Genomic DNA, 25,966 nt, shown 5'->3' on the forward strand with positions numbered 1-25,966 from the left:
CTTATTGACCAGTTTTGAGGGGATGATAGTATTCAATGCTGAGCTATAGTCAATGAAGAGCATCCTGATGTATAGATCTTCGCTGTCCAGATGTTCCAGGGTTGCAGTTATTTACTATATCCAGTGCTCCTGGTGTGGCCTGTTCCATATCAGTGAGACACAACGTAAATTGGGGACCACTTCGTCAAGAAACTTCACGCTGCCACAAATGGTGGTACTTCCTGGTGGCCACCCACTTCAATTCAACTTCCCTTTCCCATTCCAATATGTCAACCATGGCCTCCACTACTGCCAAGATAAGGCCACATTCAATCTGAAGAAACAACATCTCATATTCCACTTGTGTAGACTCCAACCTGATGGCATGAACCTCAAAATCTGTAACTTCTGGTAAATTTCTCCCCCTTCCCCTACTCTTCGTTCATTCCCCATTTTGGTTCCACTCTCATCCCTTCTCTCCTCACTTGCACATCACCCCCACCCCCCACTGCCCCTCCTCCACTCTCCTCTCCTATCAGATTTCGTCTTCTTTACTTCTTCCACCTATCACCTCCCAGCTTCTTACTTCATCCCCTCTCCTTCAACCACCCACCTCCTCCCCACGACCTGGTTTCACCTATCACCTGCCAGCTTGTACTCTTTCCTCTCCCCCACCCCCCATCTTCTTATTTTGGCTTCTGCCCCCTTCCTTTCCAGTCCTGATAAGGATCTCAGCCCAAACGTTGACTGGTTATTTCACTCCACAGATGCTGCCTGATTTGCTGAGTTCCTCAATCATTTTGTATGTGTCATATAAAAAATGCTTTAATTTAATGGTAAGATCATCAAATCCACAGTGACTTAGCTGGTTGAATTCAGAACTGGCTTGTCCATAGGAGGCAGAGGGTAGTGTGTGATGGGACTTATTGTGGCTGGAAGTCTGTGACTAATAGTGTTCCACAGGGATCCATACTGGCACTTCTGCTATTTATTATAAACTCAGTGGCCACTTTATTAGGTTCAATTGTGGAACCATCTGAGCAAATGAGAGAAGGAATATAATTATTACAAGTGACAGGGTGGGAAGAGGGTATAATTCTCTTTTGCACACCACTGTTGTAATGCGATGTTATTTGAGTTACTGTCTCCTTCCTGTCAGCTTCAACCAGTTTGGCCATTCTCCCACAGAACTGCCGCTCACTTTTTTTATTTTTTGCATCATTCTCTGTTAACGCTAGAGACTGTTGTGTGTAAAAATCCCAAGAGATCTGCAGCTTCTGAGATACTTAAACCATGGAGTATGGGGGGGAATGAGGGAGAAATCTCAATGGAGCCTGTCAAATGCTGAGGACCTGAATGGGGTGGATGTGGAGAGTGTGTTTCCTGTGGTGGGAGTGGGGAAAACGGTCAATTAGGATGCAAAAGTAACCACCTGGGGTTCAAGAATGAGATAATTACGCAGTCCTTCACTGCCATAGGCCAAGTCAGGCGGCACTTTGATGAAGCGCCTTTCATTTACACACATCCCTATGAGAGCTTTGTCCATCCCGGCAATCAGTCCGCCTTTGCCCACATTGTGAGTGAAACCCCAATCATAGCTGGAAGAGAAAGACTGGCAAAGGGTCCACAAACTTTTTCTTGCAACTGTGTATATGGCAAAAAAAATGGCACATGGAGCTTATCTTGGCCAAATGTGAAGAGCTGCACTTTAAGATGTCAAAGGTACAGAGACACTACACTTATATCGATAAGACCTTTAACAGTGTTGATGTTCAAAGGGATGTTGGGCTCTAAGTCTTAGCTCATTGAAGTGGCTGCACAGGTTAATGGGGTGGTAAAGAAGGCACAAGGCATTATTTAAGGAACTGAGCTCAAGTGTTGGGACACAATGTTACACCTTTCTAAAACTAGTTAGGCTGAAGCTCGAGCATTGCATTCATTTCTGATTGTATCATTACTGGAAGGATGTGAAGGGTTTGGTGAGAGTACAGAAGAGGTTTTTATCAGGATGCTCCCTGGATTAAAGGGCATGTGCTCTAAGGGTAGGTTAGTCAAACTTCTTGGGTTGATTTCTCTGGAGTGGCAAAAGTTGAGTGGATCTGATAGAGGTTTATAAGATTACGAGTAACATGTATAGAATACCAATATCTTTTTCCCCGGAACTGAAATGTCCAATACTAAAAGCCATTCATTTAAGGTGAGAGGGGGTAAGTTCAAAGGAGATGTATGGGTGCTTGGAATGCTCTGCCAGGAGTGGTGATGGAGGCAAAAATGATAGTGATATTCAAGGGACCCCTTAGAAAGGCACATGAATGTGCAGGACATGAGGAAATCTGCAGATGCTAGAATTTCAAGCAACACACATAAAAATTGCAGCTGCGTTCACCAGCAATTTTTATGAATGTGCAGGAAATGGAAGGATATTGACATTGTGTTGGCTGAAAGGAATCAGAATCAGGTTTTTTATCACCAGCATGTGACGTGAAATTTGTTAATTTAGCAGCAGCAATACATAATGCAATACATAATATAGATGAAAAACTAAAATAATAAGTAAATCTTATTCAGTATACTTTATACAGTATATGTATATGACATTAAAAATCGTGCAAAAAACAGAAATACTATATATTAAAAAAAGTGAGGTGGTGTCCAAGGGTTCAATGTCCATTTAGGAATCAGATGGCAGAGGGGAAGAAGCTGTTCCTGAGCTGCTGAGTGTGTGCCTTCAGGCTTCTGTACCTCCTACCTGATGGTAACAGTGAGAAAAAGGCATGCCCTGGGTGCTGGAGGTCCTTAATAATGGACGCTGCCTTTCTGAGATACTGGTCCCTGAAGATTAGGTTAGTTGAGCATTTGGTGACTAATTTAATTAGTTTGGCACAACATTGCAGACTGAAAGGCTTGTTCCTGTGCCATACTGCTCGATGTTCTCCCTGTGACCATCCGGTGATGCAGTTTTCTTCCACAACTGCAGGTCATTAATTCAATTATATGCATAAATTGTCTCCAGTCTGGGAGGGTGCTGAGAAGATCACAGAAAGGCAGAATGTGAAAAGTGAGAGAAAGGGTTAGAGCAAAATGAGTGAAGGTTTGGGAAAGTTGAGACTGTTACAGTATGTTGTATGGAATATGGACAACTAAGCAAGGAAGCTTATTAATGAAGTAAAGATGGTTGACACTGTCCCAAGGATCTCCTGTGGACGCCCCGAGGCTGGAATGATTAACTGAATAACCACAACTACTTTCCTTTGTGTAAGACGACTCCAACCACTGGGGTGTTTTCCCTTCGATACCCATTGACTTCAGGAATACTGAATCCCACCGTCAAATGTTGCCCTCAAGTCAAGGGAGATGTAAACAGGATGAAATTTGCAAAGCTGGAGAACATAATTCAACTACAACCCAAGCAGCTCCCCACAGAGTCAAATTCTGTTCCCGCCCCCTAATAACAGAAAGCTGCCGCGTGGACACGGCTCAATTAACCGCTACCTTCAAATCCACATCACCGTTCTTCAGGGAGGAGACAGGGTTTTGTAAGGCTTTTGCCCCGGATCTCCTCACCTCTGGGATCTGCGCAACCCAGGGTTCCCTTCAGCCGGATCTCCACGACCCCCCGGAATCCACTCACCGCCCCCCCCACCCCGATCTCAATGGTCTCCCGGGTCCCGCGACCGCCAAAGTTGGGTACACAATCTGTGGAATCTCGTCCTATCCAATCTCGTATTTTCCCGGTCCCAGGATCAACAACTCCGATGACCTTAGCTGTCCCGAGATCTCCAAACCCTGGACCACCACGCAAGATACCCCGATCTCCAGACCAGCAGACCTGGCATCTCCTCTCCCTCAGTATCTCCTGGACCTAGGATCACCCAGGTATCGTAACCATCTCCGGGGCGCCTTGAACTCCAGAATAATCAGTTAATCCCACCCCCCATCCCCATCACTGGAGTAAAAGGCGCGGGACCGATATCCCTTTTCGATCTCTGGATCATCAGACTGGGACACCTCCCACCACCACAACCCACCACGATCCCAGGATTAGCAGACACGGTTCTCCCGGCCCGGGCGGGTGTGAAGGCGGTACCTGGAGTCGAAACCCTTTCCCCCGGCCAGGGTTCCCAGGTAATGGTAGCGGACGAAATCCCCTGGCTGCACCGCCCGTAAGCACTCCCGTGGCTCGAACCGCTTCTCCACCACCACATCATCCACCGGCACCGGGGGCGCCTTTCCCGCTACCCCGAGCAGTAACGCGACCACCAGTGTCAATTCCATCCCGCCACCCATCATCGACCCGGCCCGACACGACCGAGATTGACGACGTGGGCTGCAAAGCGGAGCCATCCGGGGCGAGGCTATTGTAACCCCGCCCGCGACTTCACATTGGACACAGCCGATCCAAAGTGATGGATAGGTGCAGCTGATTGGTGATCGGGATGTCAATTATCCCGCGTGGTTGTCGGGATAGAATCCCAGAGGAGCCAAGAGATCAGCCGTCTGCCGGCGGAGTGGGGCTACCCCGGAGATCCATTCGTGCAAGGGGGTTCAATTGGCAGAGGGGGGTCCAGTGCAACGAGACAGAGATCTAGTGGCTGAAGAGGGATACAGAGGAATTAGAGCGAGAACTGAGTGGTGGAGCGGAAATCTTGTAGTGCTAGAGGGAATCCAGTCCGACTAGAGCGGACATCCACCAAAACTAGAATAGGGATCCATCGGCAAAGTGGAGATCCAGTAGGGGCCCAGTGGCGCTGGTAGAGCGGATCAGGGATCAAGCGGGGATACAGCGGCCGTCGAGCAGTGATTGAGCGGCAAGGCGGGTTCAGACGGGATGCGGCCGGACGCTATTTTTACCCTGCTCCTGGTGTGCTGTGGCGCGGGGCTCGCCCAGTATGAGAAGTATAGTTTCCGCAGCTTCCCGCGGGACGAGCTGATGCCGCTGGAATCGGCTTATCGACACGCACTGGATCAGTACACGGCAGAGAACTGGCAGGAGTGCGTGGAGTTCCTGGAGATGAGCCTGAGACTCCACCGCTTGCTTCGAGACAGTGAGGCTTTTTGCAACCTCAACTGCAGCACGGTGCGGTCCCAAGAACCCTCTCACTTCGGCCGCTTCACCGAGCTGCATCTCTTTAGCAACATCATGAGCCGAGCCCAGTGCCTGAGGAGATGCAAGCAAGGACTGCCCGCCTTTCGCCAGTCCCAGCCCAGCCGGGAGACGCTGGAGGAGTTCGAGAAGCGCGAAGTCTACAAGTTTCTCCAGTTTGCCTACTTTAAGGTGAGAGAGTGAGTTAGAACAAAACTCAACGGTGTTCCCAGAGATCTGTGACCAAGCGTGGAAAGAAGGTGGGGGGGGGAGGGGGGAAAGAAGAAGGCGTATCCGGCGGTCCTTCCCCCCTCCCCCCATAGATACCTTTGTGCATGTCCGCCTGGACTGTAAGTGGACCCTTAGATATAGAGACCAGATGGCACTGAGCATGTTACAAGAAAAAGTTTGTGAACCCTTTACAATATAATTACTCATAAAATGTGGCCTTATCTTCATGTATGTTACAATAATAGACAAGCACAATCTGCTTAAACTAATAACAAGCAATTGTACTTTTCAGCTCTTTATTGAATGCATTGTTTCATCATTCATAGTCCAGACTGGAAAAGTATGTGAACCCTTGTATTTAATAACTGGTAGAACCTCCTTTAGCAGCAATAACCTCCATCAAGTGTTTCCTGTGGCTGCTGATCAGACTTGCACAACAGCGGGGAAGAAGTTTAGACCATTCCTCCAGACCAAACTGTTCCAGGGATACCTTGCATGAACAGCCCTTTTCAAGTCATGCCTCAGTATCTCAATTAGATTAAGGTCTGGATTCTGACTTGGCCATTACAGAACATGCATTTTCTTCTTTAAGCTATTCTACTGTTGATTTACTCATGTTTCAGATCATTGTTTTGTTGCATCATCCAACTTCTATTAAGCTTCAGGTGATGGACCACCACCCTGACGTTCTCCTGTAAAATGTCTCGATATGATTTTTAATCCATTGTTGTCTCAACAATTGCAAGCTGTCCAAGCCCAAGGCAGCAAAGCAGCCCCAAATGTTGATGCTTCTTTACCATGCTTCACAGTTGGGATGTGATTTTGCTGTTCGTGTGCAGAGCCCTTTCTCCTGCAAATATTTCTGCCAAGAAGTTAAACTTTTGTCTCATCTGTTCACTAAGCATTGTCCCAGAAGCACTGTGGAACACCCAGGTGGTCTTTTGCAAATCTGAGATGTGCAGCAGTGTTTGTTTTTGGAGAGCAGTGGTTTCCTCCATGGTGTCCTTCCATGAACACCATTCTTGTTCAGTGTTTTACATACAGAAGACACATGACCAGAGACTTTAGCAAGTTATAGAGATTTCTGCAGGTCTTTTAATCTTACCCTTAGGTTCTTTTTCACCTCTTTCATCATTGCACATTGTGCTCTTTGCAGGATGCCCACTCCTAGGGAGAGTAGCAATGATACTGAACTTCCTCCATTTGTAGACAGTCTTTCTTGCTATAGACTGATGAAAAGTCTTTAGAAAGTTTTTATAGCCTTTTCCAGCTTCTTGCATCCGTACAATTCTTCTAAGGTCCTCTGAAAGTTGTTTTCAGAGGAATTTAGAAGATTGGGGACTTCCAATCTCATCTCCTTGATTGGAATACCTGGCCCCAAGTATCTTTTGTGGAAGGCATTACCCTAGAAGTTGACATACCTTTTTTTGGACCTAGACTGAGATTGTTTAAATGGTGCATTCAGTATCAATGAGAAGTACAATTGTGTGTGTCATTAGTTCAGGAAGATTGTGTTAGTCTATTATTGGGACAGGTGAAGATAAGACCACATTATGAGTAATTATTGCAGAAGACCAGGTAATTGCAAAGGGTTCACAAACTTTTTCTTGCAACTCAATGCTTTCTCTGTCCCTGGCGCTGTGAAGACTAGAGCTGGCCACATTGGCAAGAAACACTCCACTCAGCAGCATCCTGTTAGATATTGCTTGGCTGATGGTGAGCTGATCCCTCGTCAGGACCTTTACACAGAACCCGAGACTCTGTACCAACACAACAGTCCTTGAATATGTCATGGGGTGAGACTGTCACCCTGATTCTTCCGTGTATGTCAAGGTGGTTAGGAAGGATATACAGAAGTGTGTTAAGGTTCATTTGAGTGGCTACATAACACAGAGCTGTGGTCTGTTCCATGGACACTCTGAGATAAACATCACTACTGCTTGAAGATGATCAATTCAGCAAAAGATACACTTTGGTCTGCCAGAACTTATTGGTGTTCCAGTGAAAAGAGTTGTTCACAGGTACAAAAGCCGGTTCCTTGGTGTACTGTGATCAAACTGACCATCAGATACCTGCTCATACTAATCCCATTTTCCATCACTTCTCCTTAGATTTCCATGCCACAGAGTGTCCCACCACCCTTTTCACACTTTGTGTTCCTGATTTAAATCTCTTGTATGAAAAAAAAAATTCTTCCTCAAGTCTGCCTCCCCTTAACATCATTTTCCTGCCACAACAAATTACTATGTTCCATTGTTATCCGAAGTCCATCAATTTCTATATGGAAGAAACTCAATGAATGGGATTCTAAGATGGGGAACTTCAGAGGTTTACTGCACTTTGAGTTCAAATTTCAAAGTAAACTTATCAAAGTTCATACAGTATATGTCACAATATTCCACGAGATTCATTTCCTTGCAGCCATTCACAGTAAATACAGAGAAATGTAACAGAAACACACAACAAAGATGGACAAACAACCAATGTGCAAGAGACAAGCTGTGCAAATAAAAGAACAAAGCAATAATAATAAATATTGTGAATGTAATTGAAGAGTCCTTGAAAACGAGTCCACAAGTTGTGGGATCTGTGAAGAAACTTAGAATTTCAGCCCTAACTGAATTACCCTTTATTTTGAGACTATGACCACTTTCTGCATTTGGAAGCCTTAGCCGGGGAAGCATCCACAGTTTGCATACTCTGTCAAGCACTTTAGGATATTTGTTTCCATAAGGTCACTGATTGTTGTTAAATTCTAAATAGAGACCTAGCCTGTTCAATCTCTCTCTCAAGTAAAAGACCCATGATACCAGGGAACAGGACAATGAATATTCCATTACACAGATTCTCTAGCAAAGTATATCATTATTCAGCAAGGAAACCAAAGTTCTATAAGGCTCCAGAAGTCCGATTTCACCAGGGTGCCTGAGAATTTCAATGATCCAAGGTTTAGGAAAAAAAGAATCGACAGTAGATAAAATGGCTACGTTCAATGCAACCTTGGTTACTTGTACACCCAAGGAAAACTGTACTCTTATACTCAGGTATGCTTTATTGTATTAAAGGGCAACATGGCATTGTCCTTCCTAAGTACCTGCTGCATTTTCATGCTAGTTTTCAGTGACATTTGTACCAGAAACCCAAGTTCCACTTAACATCACCATTTCCCATCATTCACCAACTAACAGTCTGTATTGCTATGCTGAAGTAGAAAGCCTCACATTTTTCCATGTTCTCTTCCATTGCTCTGTGATTACCACTTTACTGTCATCCTTTTCCCCTTGAATCACAATTAGTTCCTCCATGAAACTGTAGATACCTATAATTAAATCCACTGTTGCATGCAATGCACCTCCACTGCTTTTAGATCATTGGAAAAAAAAAAGGGGATTTGAAGATCAGTACCTCAGAGCTAGCCCAAAGCTCATGGTGTACAGTACATAACGGCAGTGATCATAAGATATAGGAGCAGAATTAGCCCATTTGGCCCATTCAGTCATAGTTGATTCTTTTATTTCCCCTCCTCACCCCTTCTCTCCTTAACCTTTGATGCAATGGCCAATCAAAAACCCAATCTCTGCCTCAAGTACACCCAGCGACCTGGCCTCCACAGCTGCCTGTGCTAACAAATTCACCACCCTCTGACTAGACAAATCTCTCCGCATCTCTGTTTTAAATGGACGCCCCTCTATCCTGAAGCTGTGCCCTCTTGTCCTAAACTCCCCCACCATGGGAAACATCCTTTCCACATCTTCTGTCTAGGCCTTTCAACATTCAAAAAGTTTCAATGAGATACTCCCCACCCCCCATCCTTCCAAATTTCAGTGAATACAGGCCCAGAGCCATCAAATGTTTCTCGTATGATAACCCTTTCATTCCCAGAATCATCCTTGTGACCCTCCTCTGAAACCTCTCCAATGCCAGCACATCTTTTCTTAGATAGGAAGCCCAAAACTGTTTACAATACTCAAGGGACTCAAGGTGAGGCCTCACCAGTGCCTTATAAAGCCTCGGTATCCCATTCCTGCTATTGTAGTCTAGACCTCTTGAAATGAATGCTAACATTGCATTTGCCTCCTCAACACTGATTCAACCTTCAGGGTGTTCTGCACAAGAACTCCCAGGTCCCTTTGCATCTCAGATTTTTGGATTTTCTTGCCATTTAGAAAATAGTCTGTACATTTATTTCTACAATCGAAGTGCATGACCATGCATTTTCCAACATTGTATTTCATTTGCCACTTTCTCCTGTCCAAGTCCTTCTGCAGCCATCTTGTTTGCTCAAAACTACCTGCTGCTCTATCAATCTTCATATCCTCTGCAAACTTAGCAACAAAGCCATCTATTCCATCATCTAAATCATGGATATACAGCATAAAAAGCAGTCCCTACACCCACCCCTGCGAACACCACTAGTCACTGGCAGTCAATCAAAAAAAGATCCTTTTATTCACACTCGCTGCCTCCTACCAATCAGCTAATGCTCTAATCATGCTAGTAACTTTCCTGTAATTTCATGGGCTTTATAAGCTGCCGCACGTGTGAGACCTTGTCAAAGGCCTTCTGAAAATCCAAATATACAACATCACTGCATCCCCTTTATCTGTCCTACTTGTAATCTCCTCAAAGACTTCCAACAGGTTCGTCAGGCAAGATTTTCCCTCAAGGAAACCATGATAATTTTGTCCTATCTTGTCCCATGTCACCAAGTACTCCATAACCTCATCCTTAACAATTAACTCCTTCCCAACCGCTGATGCAAGGCTAACTGGTCTATAATTTCCTTTTTGCTGCCTCCCTCCTTTCTTAGAGTAGAGTGAGATTTGCAATTTTCCAGTCCTCCAGAACCATGTCTGAGTCCAATTATTCTTGAAATATCATTAGTAATGCCTTCACAATCTCTATTGCTGCCTCTTTCAGAGCCCCAGGGTGCAGTTCATCTGGTCCAGGTGACTTTTGTGCCTTTAGGTCTTACAACTTTTTGAGTGCCTTCTAACTTGTAATGGTAACTGCATTCACTTCTCTTCCCTCACATCCTACAACATCTGGCACACTGCTAGTGTCTTCCGTACACATATACACATACTTGAAAAAGCTTCCTTTACCCACCTTGATATTGTTTGCTAGCTTGCTTTCGTATTTCATCTTTTCCCTGCTAATGATTCTTTTAGTTGCTCTCTGTAGGGTTTTAAAAGCTTCCCAATCCTCTGTCTTCCCACTAATTTTTGCTTTGATATATACTCTCTTTCACTTTTACATTAGCTATGACTTCCCTTGTCAGCCACAGTTGTACTATTTTGCCATTTGAGTACTACTTTGTTTTTGGGATACAAAATCTCCTTCCAACTTACTTTGGCCAACTCCTCTCTCATACCACTGTATTTTCCTTTACTCCACTGAAAAACTGCTATGTCAGAATTTACTTCCTTCCTATCAAATTTCAAATTGAGCTCAATCCTATCTTGATCAATGTCTTCTTAGTGTTCCTTTATCTTAAGCTCCCCAATCACCTCTGGTTCTTTGCATAACACCCAATCCAGTATAGCTAATAGTAGGCTCAAAGACAACTGCTCTAAAGAGCCATCTCATGGGCATTCAACAAATTCACTCTTGAGATCCACTACCAACCTGATTCTCCCAATCGACCTGCATTTTAAAATCTCCCATGACAATCATAACATTGCTCTTTTGACTCGCCTTTTCTATTTACTGTGGTAATCTGTAGTCCACCTCCCAGTTACTGTTTGGAGGCCTGTTTATAACTGCCATCAGGTACCCCTGCAGTTTCTTAACTCAACCCACAGGGATTCAACATCTTCCAATCCCATGTCACAACTTTCTAATGATTTGATAACATGTTTTACCAGCAGAGCCATGTCACCCCCTCTTCCTATCCCTCCAATACAATGTGAAACCTTGCATATTCAGCTCCCCACTACATCCATCCTTCAGACACAATTCAGTGATGGCCACAACATCGTACCCAACAGTTTGTAAAAGTTCCACAAGACTATGCACATTATTTCTTGTACTCTGTGCATTGAGATACAACACTTCTGCATCCCTAATGCACTGAAACTCACCCTGCTAGCTGCAATTTTGCCTTATCATCTGCCTTCCCTTCCTGACAGTCTGACTGTACACTATCTTTGTTTTTTTAAACCATCCGTCCTGTCCCAGGTCCCTTCACTCCAGTTCCCAGCCCCCTGCCAAATTAGGTTAAACCCTCTGTAACAGCTCTAACAAACCTGCCTGCCAGAATATTGGTCACGCCTCAGGCTCAGGTGCAACCCGTCCCTTTTGTATAAGTCATACCTTCTCCAGAAGAGATCCCAGTGATCCAAGAACCTGAAGCCATGCCCCCTGCACCGGCTTCTCAGCCATGTATTGATCTGCCAAATCATCCTGTTTCTACCCTCACTGGCACTTGGTACAAGTAGCAGTCCAGAAATAACCTCACTGGAGGTCCTGCTTCTCAGCTTTCTGAGTAGCTCTCCAAATTCTATCTTCCAAGACCTCATTGCTGTTCCTTCCTGTGTCATTGGTACCAATATGTACCAAGACATCTGGGTGCTCTCCTTCCCTCTCCAAAATGCTGAAGATGTGATGCAAGACATCATTGACCCTGAGACATAGGAGCAGAATTGAGTCCACTGAGTCTGCACCGCCATTCTGTCCTGGCTGGTCCTGGATCCTCCTCAACCCCACGCACCTGCCTTCTCACCATAACGTAGTTTCCTGATTGGTCAGGACATCAATCAATTATCGCTTTAAACATAACCACGTTCTTGGCCTCCACAGCTGTCTGACAGAGCATTCCACAGGTTTACTACTCTGGCTCCAAAAAGAAGAAAAAAAGTCCTCCTTACCTCTGTTCTGAAGGGTCGTCCCTCAATTTCGGGGCTGTGCCCTCTAGTTCTGAACACCCGCACAACAGGAAACATTGTCTCCACATCCACCTTATCTAGTCCTTTCAACAGGTTTCAATAAGATCCAACACCGCCCCCCCCCACATTCTTTAAAATTACAGTGAATACAGGCCTAAAGCTGCCAAATGCTTCTCATATGTTAACCCCTTCATTCCCAGAATCATCCTTGGGAAACTCCTCTGGACTCTCCAATGACAACACATCCTTTCTGGGATATAGGCCCCAAAACTGTTTACGATACGCCAAGTGCAGCCCAACTAGTGTCTTATAACGCCTCAGCATTATCTCTTTGTTTTATATTGTATTCCCCTTGAAATGAATGCCAACATTGCATTTGCCTTCTTTACCACAGAGTGAACCTGTAAATTAACCTTCTGGGAATCTTGCACAATGACTCCCAAGTCCCTTTGTACCTCTGATGTTTGAATTTTCTCTCCATTTAGATAATAGTCTGCACTATTGTTCCTTTTATCAAAATGCATCATCGTACATTTCCCAACACTGTATTCCATCTGCCCCTTTTTTTGCCCATTCTTCCAATTTGTCCAAGTCCTGTTACAATCGCATTGCTTCCTTAGCACTGCCTACCCCTCCACCTATCTTGGTATCATCCACAAACTTTGTCACAAAGCCATCAATTCCATTATCCAAATCACTGACAACCAATATGAAAAGTAGCGGTCGTAGTACTGATGCCTGAGGAACACCACTAGTCACTGGCAGCCAACCAGAAAAGGTCCCCTTTATTCTTGCTCGCTGCCTCCTCCATGTCAGCTATTCCTCTATCCATGCCAGTATCTTTCCTATACTGCCATGGGATTTTATCTTGTTCAGCAGCCTCGTGTGGCACCTTATCAAATGCCTTCTGAAAATTCAAGTAAATGACATCCACTGCTTCTCCTTTGTCCACGATGCTTGTTACTTCCTTAAAGAACTCAACAGATTTGTCAAAGACAAGATTTCCCTTCGCAGAAACCATGTTAAATTTGACTTATTTTATCATTAGTTTCCAAGTATCTCAAAACCTCATCCTTAATATTGGACTCCAACACTCTCCCAACCACTGAGGTACAGCTAAATGGCCTGCAATTTCTTTTGCCTTCCTCCCTTCTTAAAGAGAAGGTAACATTTGTAATTTTCCAGTCCTCCAGAACCATGCTAGAATTCTTAAAGTCCTTAACTTCCCTGTCAGCCACGGTTGCCTATCCCTGACATTTGAGAACTACTTCTGTGGGACATACCTATCCTGCGTCTTGTGAACTATTCCCAGAAACTTCAGCCATCTCTGGTCTGCTGTCAAAATGCCAGTATCCTCCTCCAATCCACCCTGGCAAGCTCCTCTCTCATTCCTCTGTAATTCCCTTTATTCTATTGTGATACTGATACTTGTGACTTATGCTTCTCCCTCTCAAATTGCAGTTCCAGGGATTCCTTTACCTTAAGCTCCCTAATAAGATCTGGGTTATTATACAACACCCAATCTAAGATAGCCTTTCCCCAAGTTGGCACAAGCACAAGCTGCTCTGAAAAGCCATCTCATAGGCACCCAACAGATTCACTCTCTTGCGATCCGACACCAGTCTGATTTTCCCAATCCCTTTGCATATTGAAGTCCTCCATTACAATTGTGACATTACCCTTATTACATGCCGTTTCCAGCTCCCTTTGCAAACTCAACCCTGCATCTTGACTGCTATTTGGAGGCCTATATATGTGATTCCCATAATAGTTTTTTTTTAACCCTTGCAATTTCTTAACTCCACTCAGAAAGATTCAACATTTCTTCGACCCTGTGTCACCTCTTTCTAAAGATGTAATTCCATCACCTACCAACAGAGCGACACCATTGCCTTTGTCTTCCTGCCTATCCTTTTAGTACAAGGTATATCCTTTGATATTAAGCTCCCAACTATGACCTTCTTTCAGCCATGACTCAGTGATCCCCACAACGTCATACTGACCAATCTCTTAATTGTGCGACAAGTTCATCCACCTTATTCCAAATACTATGTGCATTTAAATACAGCACCTCCAGTCCTGCATTCTTCACCCTTTTGAATTTTGCTGCTGTGGTATAATTTAATTCTTTGCACTGTTTGCATTTGTACCCAGTCATTGGCTTGTCCTTCCTTACATCCACGATCTACTTGTAAACCTGCTGGCTCATCCTCAGCTCTATCATCCTGGTTCCCATCCCCCTGCCATATTAGTTTAAACCACTCCCAACAGCTCTAGTAAACCTGCTTGCAAAGATATTGGTACCCTTCAGATTCAAATGCAAGCTTTTGCAGAGGTGCCACCTACCCCAGAAGAGGTCCCAATGATCCAGAATCTGAATCCCTGACCCCTACTCCAATTCTTCAGCCACACATTTATTTGCCACCTCATTCTATTCCTATCCTCACTGTCGTGTGACACAGGCAGCAATCCTGAGATTACTACTCTTGAGGTCCTGCTTCTCAACTTCCTTCCTAACTCCCTGTACTCTGTTTTCAGGACCTGCTTCCTTTCTCTACCCATGTTGTTGGTACCAATATGTATGACTTCTGGCTGCTCACCCTCCCTTTTCAGGATATTGTGGATGTGTTCAGAAACATAGAAACATAGAAAATAGGTGCAGGAGTAGGCCATTCGGCCCTTCGAGCCTGCACCGCCATTTATTATGATCATGGCTGATCCTCCAACTCAGAACCCCGCCCCAGCCTTCCCTCCATACCCCCTGACCCCCGTAGCCACAAGGGCCATATCTAACTCCCTCTTAAATATAGCCAATGAACTGGCCTCAACTGTTTCCTGTGGCAGAGAATTCCACAGATTCACCACTCTCTGTGTGAAGAAGTTTTTCCTAATCTCGGTCCTAAAAGGCTTCCCCTCTATCCTCAAACTGTGGCCCCTCGTTCTGGACTTCCCCAACATCGGGAACAATCTTCCTGCATCTAGCCTGTCCAATCCCTTTAGGATCTTATACGTTTCAATCAGATCCCCCCTCAATCTTCTAAATTCCAACGAGTACAAGCCCAGTTCATCCAGTCTTTCTTCATATGAAAGTCCTGCCATCCCAGGAATTAATCTGGTGAACCTTCTTTGTACTCCCTCTATGGCAAGGATGTCTTTCCTCAGATTAGGGGACCAAAACTGCACACAATACTCCAGGTGTGGTCTCACCAAGGCCTTGTACAACTGCAGTAGTACCTCCCTGCTCCTGTACTCGAATCCTCTCGCTATAAATGCCAGCATACCATTCGCCTTTTTCACCGCCTGCTGCACCTGCATGCCCACTTTCAATGACTGGTGTATAATGACTCCCAGGTCTCGTTGCACCTCCCCTTTTCCTAATTGGCCACCATTCTGTTTTCCTATTTTTGCCACCAAAGTGGATAACTTCACATTTATCCACATTAAATTGCATCTGCCATGAATTTGCCCACTCACCCAACCTATCCAAGTCACCCTGCATCCTCTTAGCATCCTCCTCACAGCTAACACTGCCACCCAGCTTCGTGTCATCCGCAAACTTGGAGATGCTGCATTTAATTCCCTCATCCAAGTCATTAATATATATTGTAAACAACTGGGGTCCCAGCACTGAGCCTTGCGGTACCCCACTAGTCACCGCCTGCCATTCTGAAAAGGTTCCGTTTATTCCCACTCTTTGCTTCCTGTCTGCTAACCAATTCTCCACCCACACCAATACCTTACCCCCAATACCGTGTGCTTTAAGTTTGCACACTAATCTCCTGTGTGGGACCTTGTCAAAAGCCTTTTGAAAATCCAAATATACCACATCCACTGGTTCTCCCCTATCCACTCTACTAGTTACATCCTCAAAAAATTCTATGAGATTCGTCAGACATGATTTTCCTTTCACAAATCCATGCTGACTTTGTCCGATGATTTCACCGCTTTCCAAATGTGCTGTTATCACATCCTTGATAACTGACTCCAGCAGTTTCCCCACCACCGATGTTAGGTTAACCGGTCTATAATTCCCCGGTTTCTCTCTCCCTCCTTTTTTAAAAAGTGGAGTTACATTAGCCACCCTCCAATCCTCAGGAACTAGTCCAGAATCTAACGAGTTTTGAAAAATTATCACTAATGCATCCACTATTTCTTGGGCTATTTCCTTTCTTTCTTTTTAAATCTTTTTATTGAATAAGTATACAAAAAGGTAAACCATATAAACATTAATACAATGTTAAAATATAATAAAATTCCAGAAGGTATCAATACCAAAAAAAATACTACAAACAATGTAATTTAAACATAAAAAACCAAGATAACATAATAGTATACTAAATTTTATATATATATCAATGGAAAAAAAAGAAAAAAAAAACCCCAAAAAAAACCCACCGTGCAACTAACTAAAAGCAAAGCAAAGCAATGGGCTAACTTGAAACCAAACAGAGTTAAACTTAAAATCACGTCCTCAATCCCGACCTCCATTAAAAACAGTGAAAAAAAACAAGAAGGGTATGTATTACATTAAATGAAAGTATCGAATAAAAGGTCCCCAAATCTGTTCAAATTTAAATGAAGAATCATAAAGGTTGCTTCTAATTTTCTCCAGATTCAAACATAAAATCGTCTGAGAGAACCAAAAAAAGGTAGTTGGAGCATTAAGCTCTTTCCAATGTTGTAAAATACATCTTTTTGCCATTAAAGTAAGAAATGCGATCATTCTACGGGCTGAAGGGGAAAGATTACTAGAAATTTTAGGAAGTCCAAAGATAGCAGTAATAGGGTGAGGAGAGATATCTATATTTAATACCTTAGAAATAATATTAAAAATATCTCTCCAAAAAGTTTCCAAAGTAGGACAAGACCAAAACATATGAGTTAAAGAGGCTATCTGCCCCGAACATCTATCACAAAAAGGATTAATATGCGAGTAAAAACGCGCTAACTTATCTTTGGACATATGTGCTCTATGAACCACTTTAAATTGAATTAGGGAATGTTTAGCACAAATAGAGGAAGTATTAACTAATTGTAAAATCTGCCCCCAATCATCCACAGAAATGGTGAGCCCCAATTCCTGTTCCCAATCTACCCTAATCTTATCAAATGGAGCTTTCCTAAGTTTCATAATAATATTATAAATCATAGCCGATGCACCTTTCTGACATGGATTGAGGTTAATTATCGAATCTAAAATATATGTAGGAGGAAGCATTGGAAAGGAAGAAAGTATGGTACTTAGGAAATTTCTAACTTGTAAATATCTAAAAAAATGTATTCTTGATAAATTATATTTATTAGATAATTGTTCAAAAGACATAAGGGAACCATCTAAAAATAAATCCAAAAACCGTAAAATACCCTTAGTCTTCCAGGTTTGAAAAGCGCGATCCGTAAAAGAGGGAGGAAAAAATATGTTACCTAAAATAGGAATCGCTAACCCGAATTGATTAAGATCAAAAAATTTTCTGAATTGAAACCAAATGCGCAAAGCATATTTAACTATCGGGTTAGAGACCTGCTTAAGGCGTTTCGAATCAAAAGGGAGAGAGGAACCTAAAATAGAGCCAAGTGTATAACCCTGAACAGATTGTAGTTCCAATGCTACCCATTTAGGAATAGATAGTATATCCTGATCAAGTAACCAAAATTTCATATGTCGAATATTAATAGCCCAATAATAGAATCTAAAATTAGGTAATGCTAAACCTCCATCTCTCTTAGCTTTCTGTAAATGTATTTTACCCAGTCTCGGATTCTTATTCTGCCAAATAAATGAAGAAATTTTAGAGTCAACTTTATCAAAAAAAGATTTTGGAACAAAAATTGGTAATGCCTGAAACACATTTAAAAATTTTGGCAAAAAAAACATCTTAACTGCATTAATACGACCAATCAAAGTTAAATATAAGGGAAACCATTTAGATGAAAGTTGAGTAATATGGTCTATTAATGGTAAAAAGTTAATCTTAAATAAATCTTTATATTTACAAGTAATTTTAATCCCAAGATAAGAAAAATAATTATCAATCAATTTAAATGGAAATTTATAATATAAGGGAAGATGTTTACTAATCGGAAAGAGTTCACTCTTACTAAGATTTAATTTATAACCTGAAAAAAAACCAAGTTGTGCTAATAACTCTAAAACAGCAGGATTGGATTTCTCAGGATTAGAAATATATAACAGTAAATCATCAGCATAGAGTGATAATTTATGGAACTTTAATCCCCGAGTTATCTCAGTAATATTTGAAGATTAAGATCTCCGCCCCAGATCAATGAAAACTCGTTCAAATTCGGAAACTGATTAAACAATGATTTATAAAATTCCGGACAATCCATATTAGGAGCATAAACATTAACCAAAACTACTTTTTTATTAAATAGTAAACCACTAACCAATAAAAATCTACCATTCGGATCAGAAATAATATCCTGTTGTATAAAAGTAACTGAGGAATCTATAAAAATAGAGACGCCTCGAATCTTAGCATTGGAGTTCGAATGAAATTGTTGTCCCTTCCAGAATTTAAAAAAACGTAGTCTGTCCCCCCTCCGTACATGGGTCTCTTGTAAAAATAAAATTTGTGCTTTAAGTCTCCGGAACACTTTAAAAACTTTATTCCTTTTAATAGGATGATTAAGACCGTTAGTATTCCAGGAGACAAAATTAATGATAGACTCCATAAATCCTAAAGTCAACCCACATCGAGGGGGATTGACGATAGGCTCGACCCACGAACCCGGAGAGGAAACAGAACATACAAAAGATACCGGGAAAAAGGACGCAACCAGTACTTCAATAATGTATATAGCCCAAAGAGAAAAAAACTAAAACGTGAAGCCCCTCCCACCACCCGCCGCCCCAAGACCCCAAGGCAAAATCTAAAGCAGACCCGCCGGAAAGAAGCAAGCGCTAAAACTACCCCCATGACTTCCGGTATACGCTCCCTAAAAAAAAAGGTATAAATATGAAAAAGATCAGCTAATTGTAAAACAGTAAAAAAGTAAAAAAAAGGTAACTCAATTAAAATACACACACAACAGAACAAAAGCCAGAAAATATATATTAAAAAAAAACCACAATAGACCCCAAACCCATGAATAAACAAAAAAACAACAAGAATAAATAAGATTATTAACATAAACTAGTTATAAAAAGCAAAAGAAAATAAAATTTTAAAAAAACTACAAAATTTAAGGCCACACAGGAAATACGTAAGATGACAAACAGGAAGTAACCACCCAAAATCCCCTGGGAAAAGAAAGAAATGACGCAGTTAAAAAGAAAGTTTAGCAACCATATTAAGAAATCAAAAAAATAAACTTTTCTGCCCAAATAGGGCACGAAAAAGTTAAAACCAACCAATTCACAGCCTCCGATCAACGGAGATAATTAAAAAAAATAGCAATTAAGATGTTGAAGGTGACAATTGATCCAGATAACTCTGGGCATCCGATGGAGAATCAAAAAAACGAAGGACTCCATCTGACATGCGAATCCTTAGACGTGCAGGGTACAGCAGCGCTGGTCTTAAATCCATCTTATAGAATTCCGACATCACAGATCTGTAGCGAACCCGTTGGTCCCAGATTGGTTTACTGAAATCTTCCACGAATCGGAACTTAAGATCCGAAAAATCAATAAAACCTTTAGATCGAGCGAATCGAAACAGTCTCTCCTTATCTTGAAAGTAATGAAAACGTAAAATAACATGCCTAGGTCTATCTGACCTAGACGAGTGTGATGGGATTCTGTGAACACGATCCAGTAGCGGTGGTTGGTCAGGAAATACAGTAGGGAATGCATCTTTTAAAAGTTGAGAAAAAAACTTCATGGGGTTGTTAGATTCAACAGCTTCACGCACCCCAATCATTCGTAAATTCTGCCGTCGCATCCTAGATTCCAAGTCAGAGTTTTTAAAAGTCAGAAAGTCAAGTTTCTTCTTCATTACATTAATTATTTCTTCGATTTTCCCCATCTTAAGCTCACTTTGTTGCGCAGATTTTTGAAGATCAGATATAGCCGACTGATGTTCCGCAATGGATGTTTGCATCTTATCGATTGAATCGGCAATTTTCTGGAGATTAATTGAGATCTCCGTATGAATCAGGTCCATAACAGAACCTGCAATTTCCGTACGAATCATCTCCCTAACAGAGGTTGAAATTTCCCTCTGAATTAACTCCGATATAGCTTTCAAAGTCACCGGTGATTCAGTTGGAGGAAAATCCATGCCTTTCGGTTTAACCGGAGGTTTACCATCCTTGCCGTTTTTCCCGTTCTTAGACATAGCAGATCTAAGTTCCATCTAGTTATCAGAGAGTTCAATTTAATTCAAAGTATTGTAAGAGTTGATACCTTAATGGTTAATTAAAGTATAGCTGATCATAGAAAAAAAAACTCAGAGGTAATGGAGCGAGTCAAGAACGCGACTTCACTCCATGAGCGCTACCGGAAGTCCCCCGGGCTATTTCCTTAAGCACTCTAGGATGCAGACCATCTGGCCCTGGGGATTTATCTGCCTTCAATCCCTTCAATTTACTTAACACCACTTCCCTACTAACATGTATTTCGCTCAGTTCCTCCATCCCACTGGACCCTCTGTCCCCTACTATTTCTGGAAGATTATTTATGTCCTCCTTAGTGAAGACAGAACCAAAGTAATTATTCAATTGGTCTGCCATGTCCTTGCTCCCCATAATCAATTCACCTGTTTCTGTCTGCAGGGGACCTACATTTGTCTTTACCAGTCTTTTCCTTTTTACATATCTATAAAAGCTTTTACAGTCCGTTTTTATGTTCCCTGCCAGTTTTCTCTCATAATCTTTTTTCCCCTTCCTAATTAAGCCCTTTGTCCTCCTCTGCTGAACTCTGAATTTCTCCCAGTCCTCAGGTGAACCACTTTCTCTGGCTAATTTGTATGCTTCTTCTTTGGAATTGATACTATCCCTAATTTCTCTTGTCAGCCACGGGTGCACTACCTTCCTTGATTTATTCTTTTGCCAAACTGGGATGAACAATTGTTGTAGTTCATCCATGCAACCTTTAAATGCCTGCCATTGCATATCCACCGTCAATCCTTTAAGTGTCATTTGCCAGTCTATCTTAGCTAATTCACGTCTCATACCTTCAAAGTTACCCCTCTTTAAGTTCAGAACCTTTGTTTCTGAATTAACTATGTCACTCTCCATCTTAATGAAGAATTCCACCACATTATGGTCACTCTTACCCAAGGGGCCTCTCACAACAAGATCGCTAATTAACCCTTCCTCATTGCTCAAAACCCAGTCCAGAATAGCCTGCTCTCTAGTTGGTTCCTCGACATGTTGGTTCAAAAAACCATCCCGCATACATTCCAAGAAATCCTCTTCCTCAGCACCTTTACCAATTTGGTTCACCCAATCTACATGTAGATTGAAGTCACCCATTATAACTGTTGTTCCTTTATTGCACACATTTCTAATTTCCTGTTTAATACCATCTCCGACCTCACTACTACTGTTAGGTAGGCTGTACACAACTCCCACCAGCGTCTTCTGCCCATTAGTGTTACGCAGCTCTACCCATATCGATTCCACATCTTCCCGGCTTATGTCCTTCCTTTCTATTGCGTTAATCTCTCTTTTAACCAGCAACGCCACCCCACGTCCCCTTCCTTCATGTCTATCCCTCCTGAATATTGAATATCCCTGAACGTTGAGCTCCCATCCCTGGTCACCCTGGAGCCATGTCTCTATGATCCCAACTATATCATAATCATTAATAACAATCTGGACTTTCAATTCATCCACCTTATTACGAATGCTCCTTGCGTTGACACACAAAGCCTTCAGGCGCTCTTTTACAACTCTCTTAGCCCTTATACAATTATGCTGAACAGTGGCCCTTTTTAATGCTTGCCCTGGATTTGTCGGCCTGCCACTTTTACTTTTCTCCTTAGTACTTTTTGCTTCTATCCTCACTTTACACCCCTCTGTCTCTCTGCACTGGTTCCCATCCCCCTGTTGTGAACTAACCTTCTCACGCCTAGCCTCACGGACCCTGGCACCTGGGTGCAAACTACCATTCGTGTTTCTTTTTTGTGTCCACAGAATCATCTATCTGTCTCCCTGACTACAGAGTCTCCTATTACTGCTACCATCCTCTTAAATTTCCTGTCCTTCAGAACAACCGGGCCAGACTCAGTGCCAGAGGCATGGCCGCTGTTACTTCCCCCAGGTAAGTTGTCCCCCCACCCCAGTACTCAAAATGGAGTACTTATTATTTAGGGGGACAGTCACAGGGGTGCTCTCCACTATCTGACTTTTCCCCTTCCGTCTCTTAACAGACACCCATGCATTAGCTCCTTGTAGCTCTTGTCTATCCCCTCCTCATTTTCTCTAATAATCTCAAGGTCATCAAGCTGCAGCTCCAGTTCCCTAACACTCTCTTTAAGGAGCTGCATCTCAATGCACCTGTTGCAGATGTGGCCATCAGAGAGGCTGGAAGTCTCATGGAAATGAAGGATGAACTTACCTACTTATCTCGTCGAAGCCTGTTAAGCCAAAGCCTTACCACGCTGTCTCAGACCACTCTGACAATGACTGCTCTGCTAGACAGTACCTCTCTTTTATGGAGACTGGGTTTTACAAGCTCCGTTCCAGACCTGCACGGGTATGCTTCTACTGCATCTGTGCCACCATCCAAACATACCGTTTGGGAGTCCCATGCACATCCACAGAATCTCCTGCCTGTTCCTCTGACTATCAAGTCCCCTTTCACTATCGCTCCCCTCTTTTCCCTCTTTCCCTTCTGCATCACAGACCCATGCTCAGTTCCAGTAACTTGGTCTCCATAGCATTCCTCTGGGAGGTCGTCCCCTGTAACAGTATACTCATATTGAGGGGAATGGCCAGTGTTAGGGTGCTAACTGTCTATTTGCCTTTCCATTTCTTCTCCTGGCAGTCACCTAACTACCCACCTCCTGCAACTTTGGTGTGACTACTTCCCTGTAACTCTGATCAATGATCTCCTCACTCTCCCGTACAAGCCAAAGGTCATCCAGCTGCTGCTCTAGATCCCTAACATGGTCTTCGAGGAGCAGCAGCTGGATGCACTTCACACAGATATACTTCCCTAGGAGACTCTGGGTCTCCCAGGGCTCCAACATCTTGCATGAAGAACACACAATGTCCATTTAAACTGCGCTAAGTGCCCCTAACACAGTAAGAGGAAAGAGAACTTACTCAGAGCCAACTCCTCTTCTGAGCTGAAGCCTCCTCTGAACCAAAACCTGACACTGGGCCACTCCCAACAATGGCTGCTCCGCTTGTCCCTTCTGTACTACTGTTTTCTCCTCTCTGTGCTGCTCCCGCTAACCTACGAGAAACCTCCTCACTGTCTGCTGCTCCCGCCGCTGAAATCCCTTTATGCTTTTGAAATAACAGGTAAATCAAAGCATTGGGGAGATACTCTAATGCTGTCTCTACCACATGTTCCAAATTCAGTAATGGAATAAGTGAACCAACATCAGTTGTTCAATCCCGGAACTCAGTCTGTTCTGGTTGGGCAGGTCGTGATGTTCAGAATCCAACACCAGGCACACTCTTCCAAGATCTGTCACAGGTGGGTGGAGATTACCGGATGAGTAGAAGAAAATGGTCACAAATGTACCCAGAGCCACCTGGAAGAAATGCATCACTTCTTCTGATGCTGGGAATCACTGATTTATGCACCTTGAAGTGCAGAAGAAGCTTTTAGAGTGGTATTAAGGATTTGTAATCACTTTCAGCCTGCTGCTGTCCACTCAGACAGCACCAGCCCCACTTCTGGAAGGGATTGCAGTTCCCACACTGGCCTCATTAGTCATCACATAACCAAAATCAAAGCAGGCTATCTTCAGTCCAATGGCAAGACAGAAAGGAGTTTTCCTCTTATGCAGCACATCTAAATCCCCTTGAAGTTTCTGGATCTTTGTGATTACTCACATTCCCACAGCTTCATGTCAGCAGAATCAGAAATCTTCACATTTGGTTCCCTCTTTGACCAAGTAGTTGAGTGCTTGTACCAATTCTCGCAGTACCCTAGAAATCATAACCTGCCAACTTGAGAAAGATCTGCTTATTCCCAGTCTTTCAAGTTGTTAGCCAAATCTCAAAGTACACTCGTATATTTCCCCCAATTCCATGTGCTCTAATTTTGTTCATTAGTATCCTTGTTTAAGGCTGCGACAAGAGTCCTTGACAAGGACAGCTTGAACCCTAATGTTGGAGTATCCGAAGCAAGGAGCAGGACACAATATCGAACTGGATCAAGAAGACCACAGAACAAATACTAGGCAAAATCAGTAGTAAGGCCATCAACCCACAGCTCAGGTGTTCCTTATGTCAGTATGTAAACTTAAAAAAACTGCCAGACCAAACAACCACAGCACAAAAGATCGTTACTTATCTTTTCACCCGTTTATTTCTTTCAGCTCAGCCGGCGAGTGAACTTGGTCCCGACATCAGGGGAGAAGCATTCTCATCCCTCCGGTGGTTCAACAAGTTCACTGCCTGATGTCAGAATTGTTAGAAGTTATAAGGCCACCGATACAAAAGAACAATCAGTTTGATAAGCATAACAGCCAAGTCAATGAACTATTGATATAAAAAAGTTTTTGGTTTTCGGTCACGCGCTGGGCACTCAGAGAGATTCGGTGGGGGGCCGTGGTCAAGTGATTGGTGACTTGGGCTGGCTCCCCCTACCAAACTTAGTCTGGTGAGGAAGGTGTGAAGACACCCAGCAGGACCAAAAAAAAACAAGACCTGACAAAGGGCAGATGAGCTCCTTGTGAGCCAACGGCCATCTTCCGTGGAAGAGATTAAAGCCTCACCACGTATCTACAAATCGTACGCTATGTACCTAGTTAGAAGAGACATGATGAACTTGGGCGCTGCACCGTGTGCCTGGACCTGCCCAAGGCCTCCGCCTAAGGAAGGGCTGAGCTCAAAGAAGCAGCCGCGGCTGGAGGCCGACACGGCCTTGGGCTCAAGTTTGGCAGGGGCAGTGGAGGGCGGTGCCAAGGCGGCCAGCGAGAACAAACTGATGGAGAGGCTGTACTCGGTGCTATCACAAGATCAAAGAAGATGGAGGTGCATATCCGCCAACCCCGGATTAGGGACGGCACCCACTGACTGACTGACTGACAAAAGAACAATCAGTTTGATAGACACTCCAGCCATTTTAATTAAGAAAGGAATCTCCTGTCTAATTTCCATCAGGTACCGCCTTTTGTTGAAACCAAAAGGTGTGAAGAATCAGGAGGAATCGTATTGTGGATCTGGGCGAACTTTTACCCTTATCTTGCTCCAAAGAGGCAGCTGTAAGACATTATTCAAACACACTGCAGTCACAGACATAGTTGGTACTTAACCTATTATTTACAAGAATCTGAGAATCCCCCAATTCCCTTAAACTTTATCAAGTAAGACAAAAGAGCTGATTGTAGACTTCAGGAAGGGTAAGACGAAGGAGCGCGTACCAATCCTCATAGAGGGATCAGAAGTGGAGAAAGTGAGCAGCTTCAAGTTCCTGGGTGTCAAGATCTCTTAGGATCTAACCTGGTCCCAACATATCAATGTTGTTATAAAGAAGAAAAGACAGCGGCTATACAGTACTTTATTAGGAGTTTGAAGAGATTTGGCATGTCAACAAATGCACTTAAAAGCTTCTATAGTTGTACTGTGGAGAGCATTCTGACAGGCTGCATCACTGTCTGGTATGGAGGGGCTACTGCACAGGACCGAAAGAAGCTGC

The 25,966-nt window shown here is 43.2% G+C and overlaps 2 protein-coding genes across 4 annotated transcripts in view; one reads left to right on the forward strand and one right to left on the reverse strand.

The window, feature by feature from the left end:
- The window catches only part of fkbp9 (FKBP prolyl isomerase 9), a 30,498-nt gene extending 26,175 nt beyond the window's left edge, over positions 1–4,323 (reverse strand). The window contains exon 1 of one of the 2 annotated variants that reach the window (XM_063056911.1): positions 4,067–4,323. In XM_063056911.1, the coding sequence (XP_062912981.1) occupies positions 4,067–4,323 (257 nt within the window). The remainder of the gene's footprint in view (positions 1–4,066) is intronic. The other variant, XM_063056920.1, reaches the window with a different exon arrangement.
- A 121-nt stretch (positions 4,324–4,444) lies between these two features.
- The window catches only part of crtap (cartilage associated protein), a 49,057-nt gene continuing 27,535 nt past the window's right edge, over positions 4,445–25,966 (forward strand). For both annotated transcript variants that reach the window (XM_063056928.1, XM_063056937.1), the window contains exon 1: positions 4,445–5,254. In XM_063056928.1, coding sequence (XP_062912998.1) covers positions 4,808–5,254 — 447 coding nt within the window. In that variant the 5' untranslated portion in view covers positions 4,445–4,807. The remainder of the gene's footprint in view (positions 5,255–25,966) is intronic.

This window comes from Mobula hypostoma, chromosome 1, assembly GCF_963921235.1.
Source record: "Mobula hypostoma chromosome 1, sMobHyp1.1, whole genome shotgun sequence".
Classification (NCBI taxonomy): domain Eukaryota; kingdom Metazoa; phylum Chordata; class Chondrichthyes; order Myliobatiformes; family Myliobatidae; genus Mobula; species Mobula hypostoma.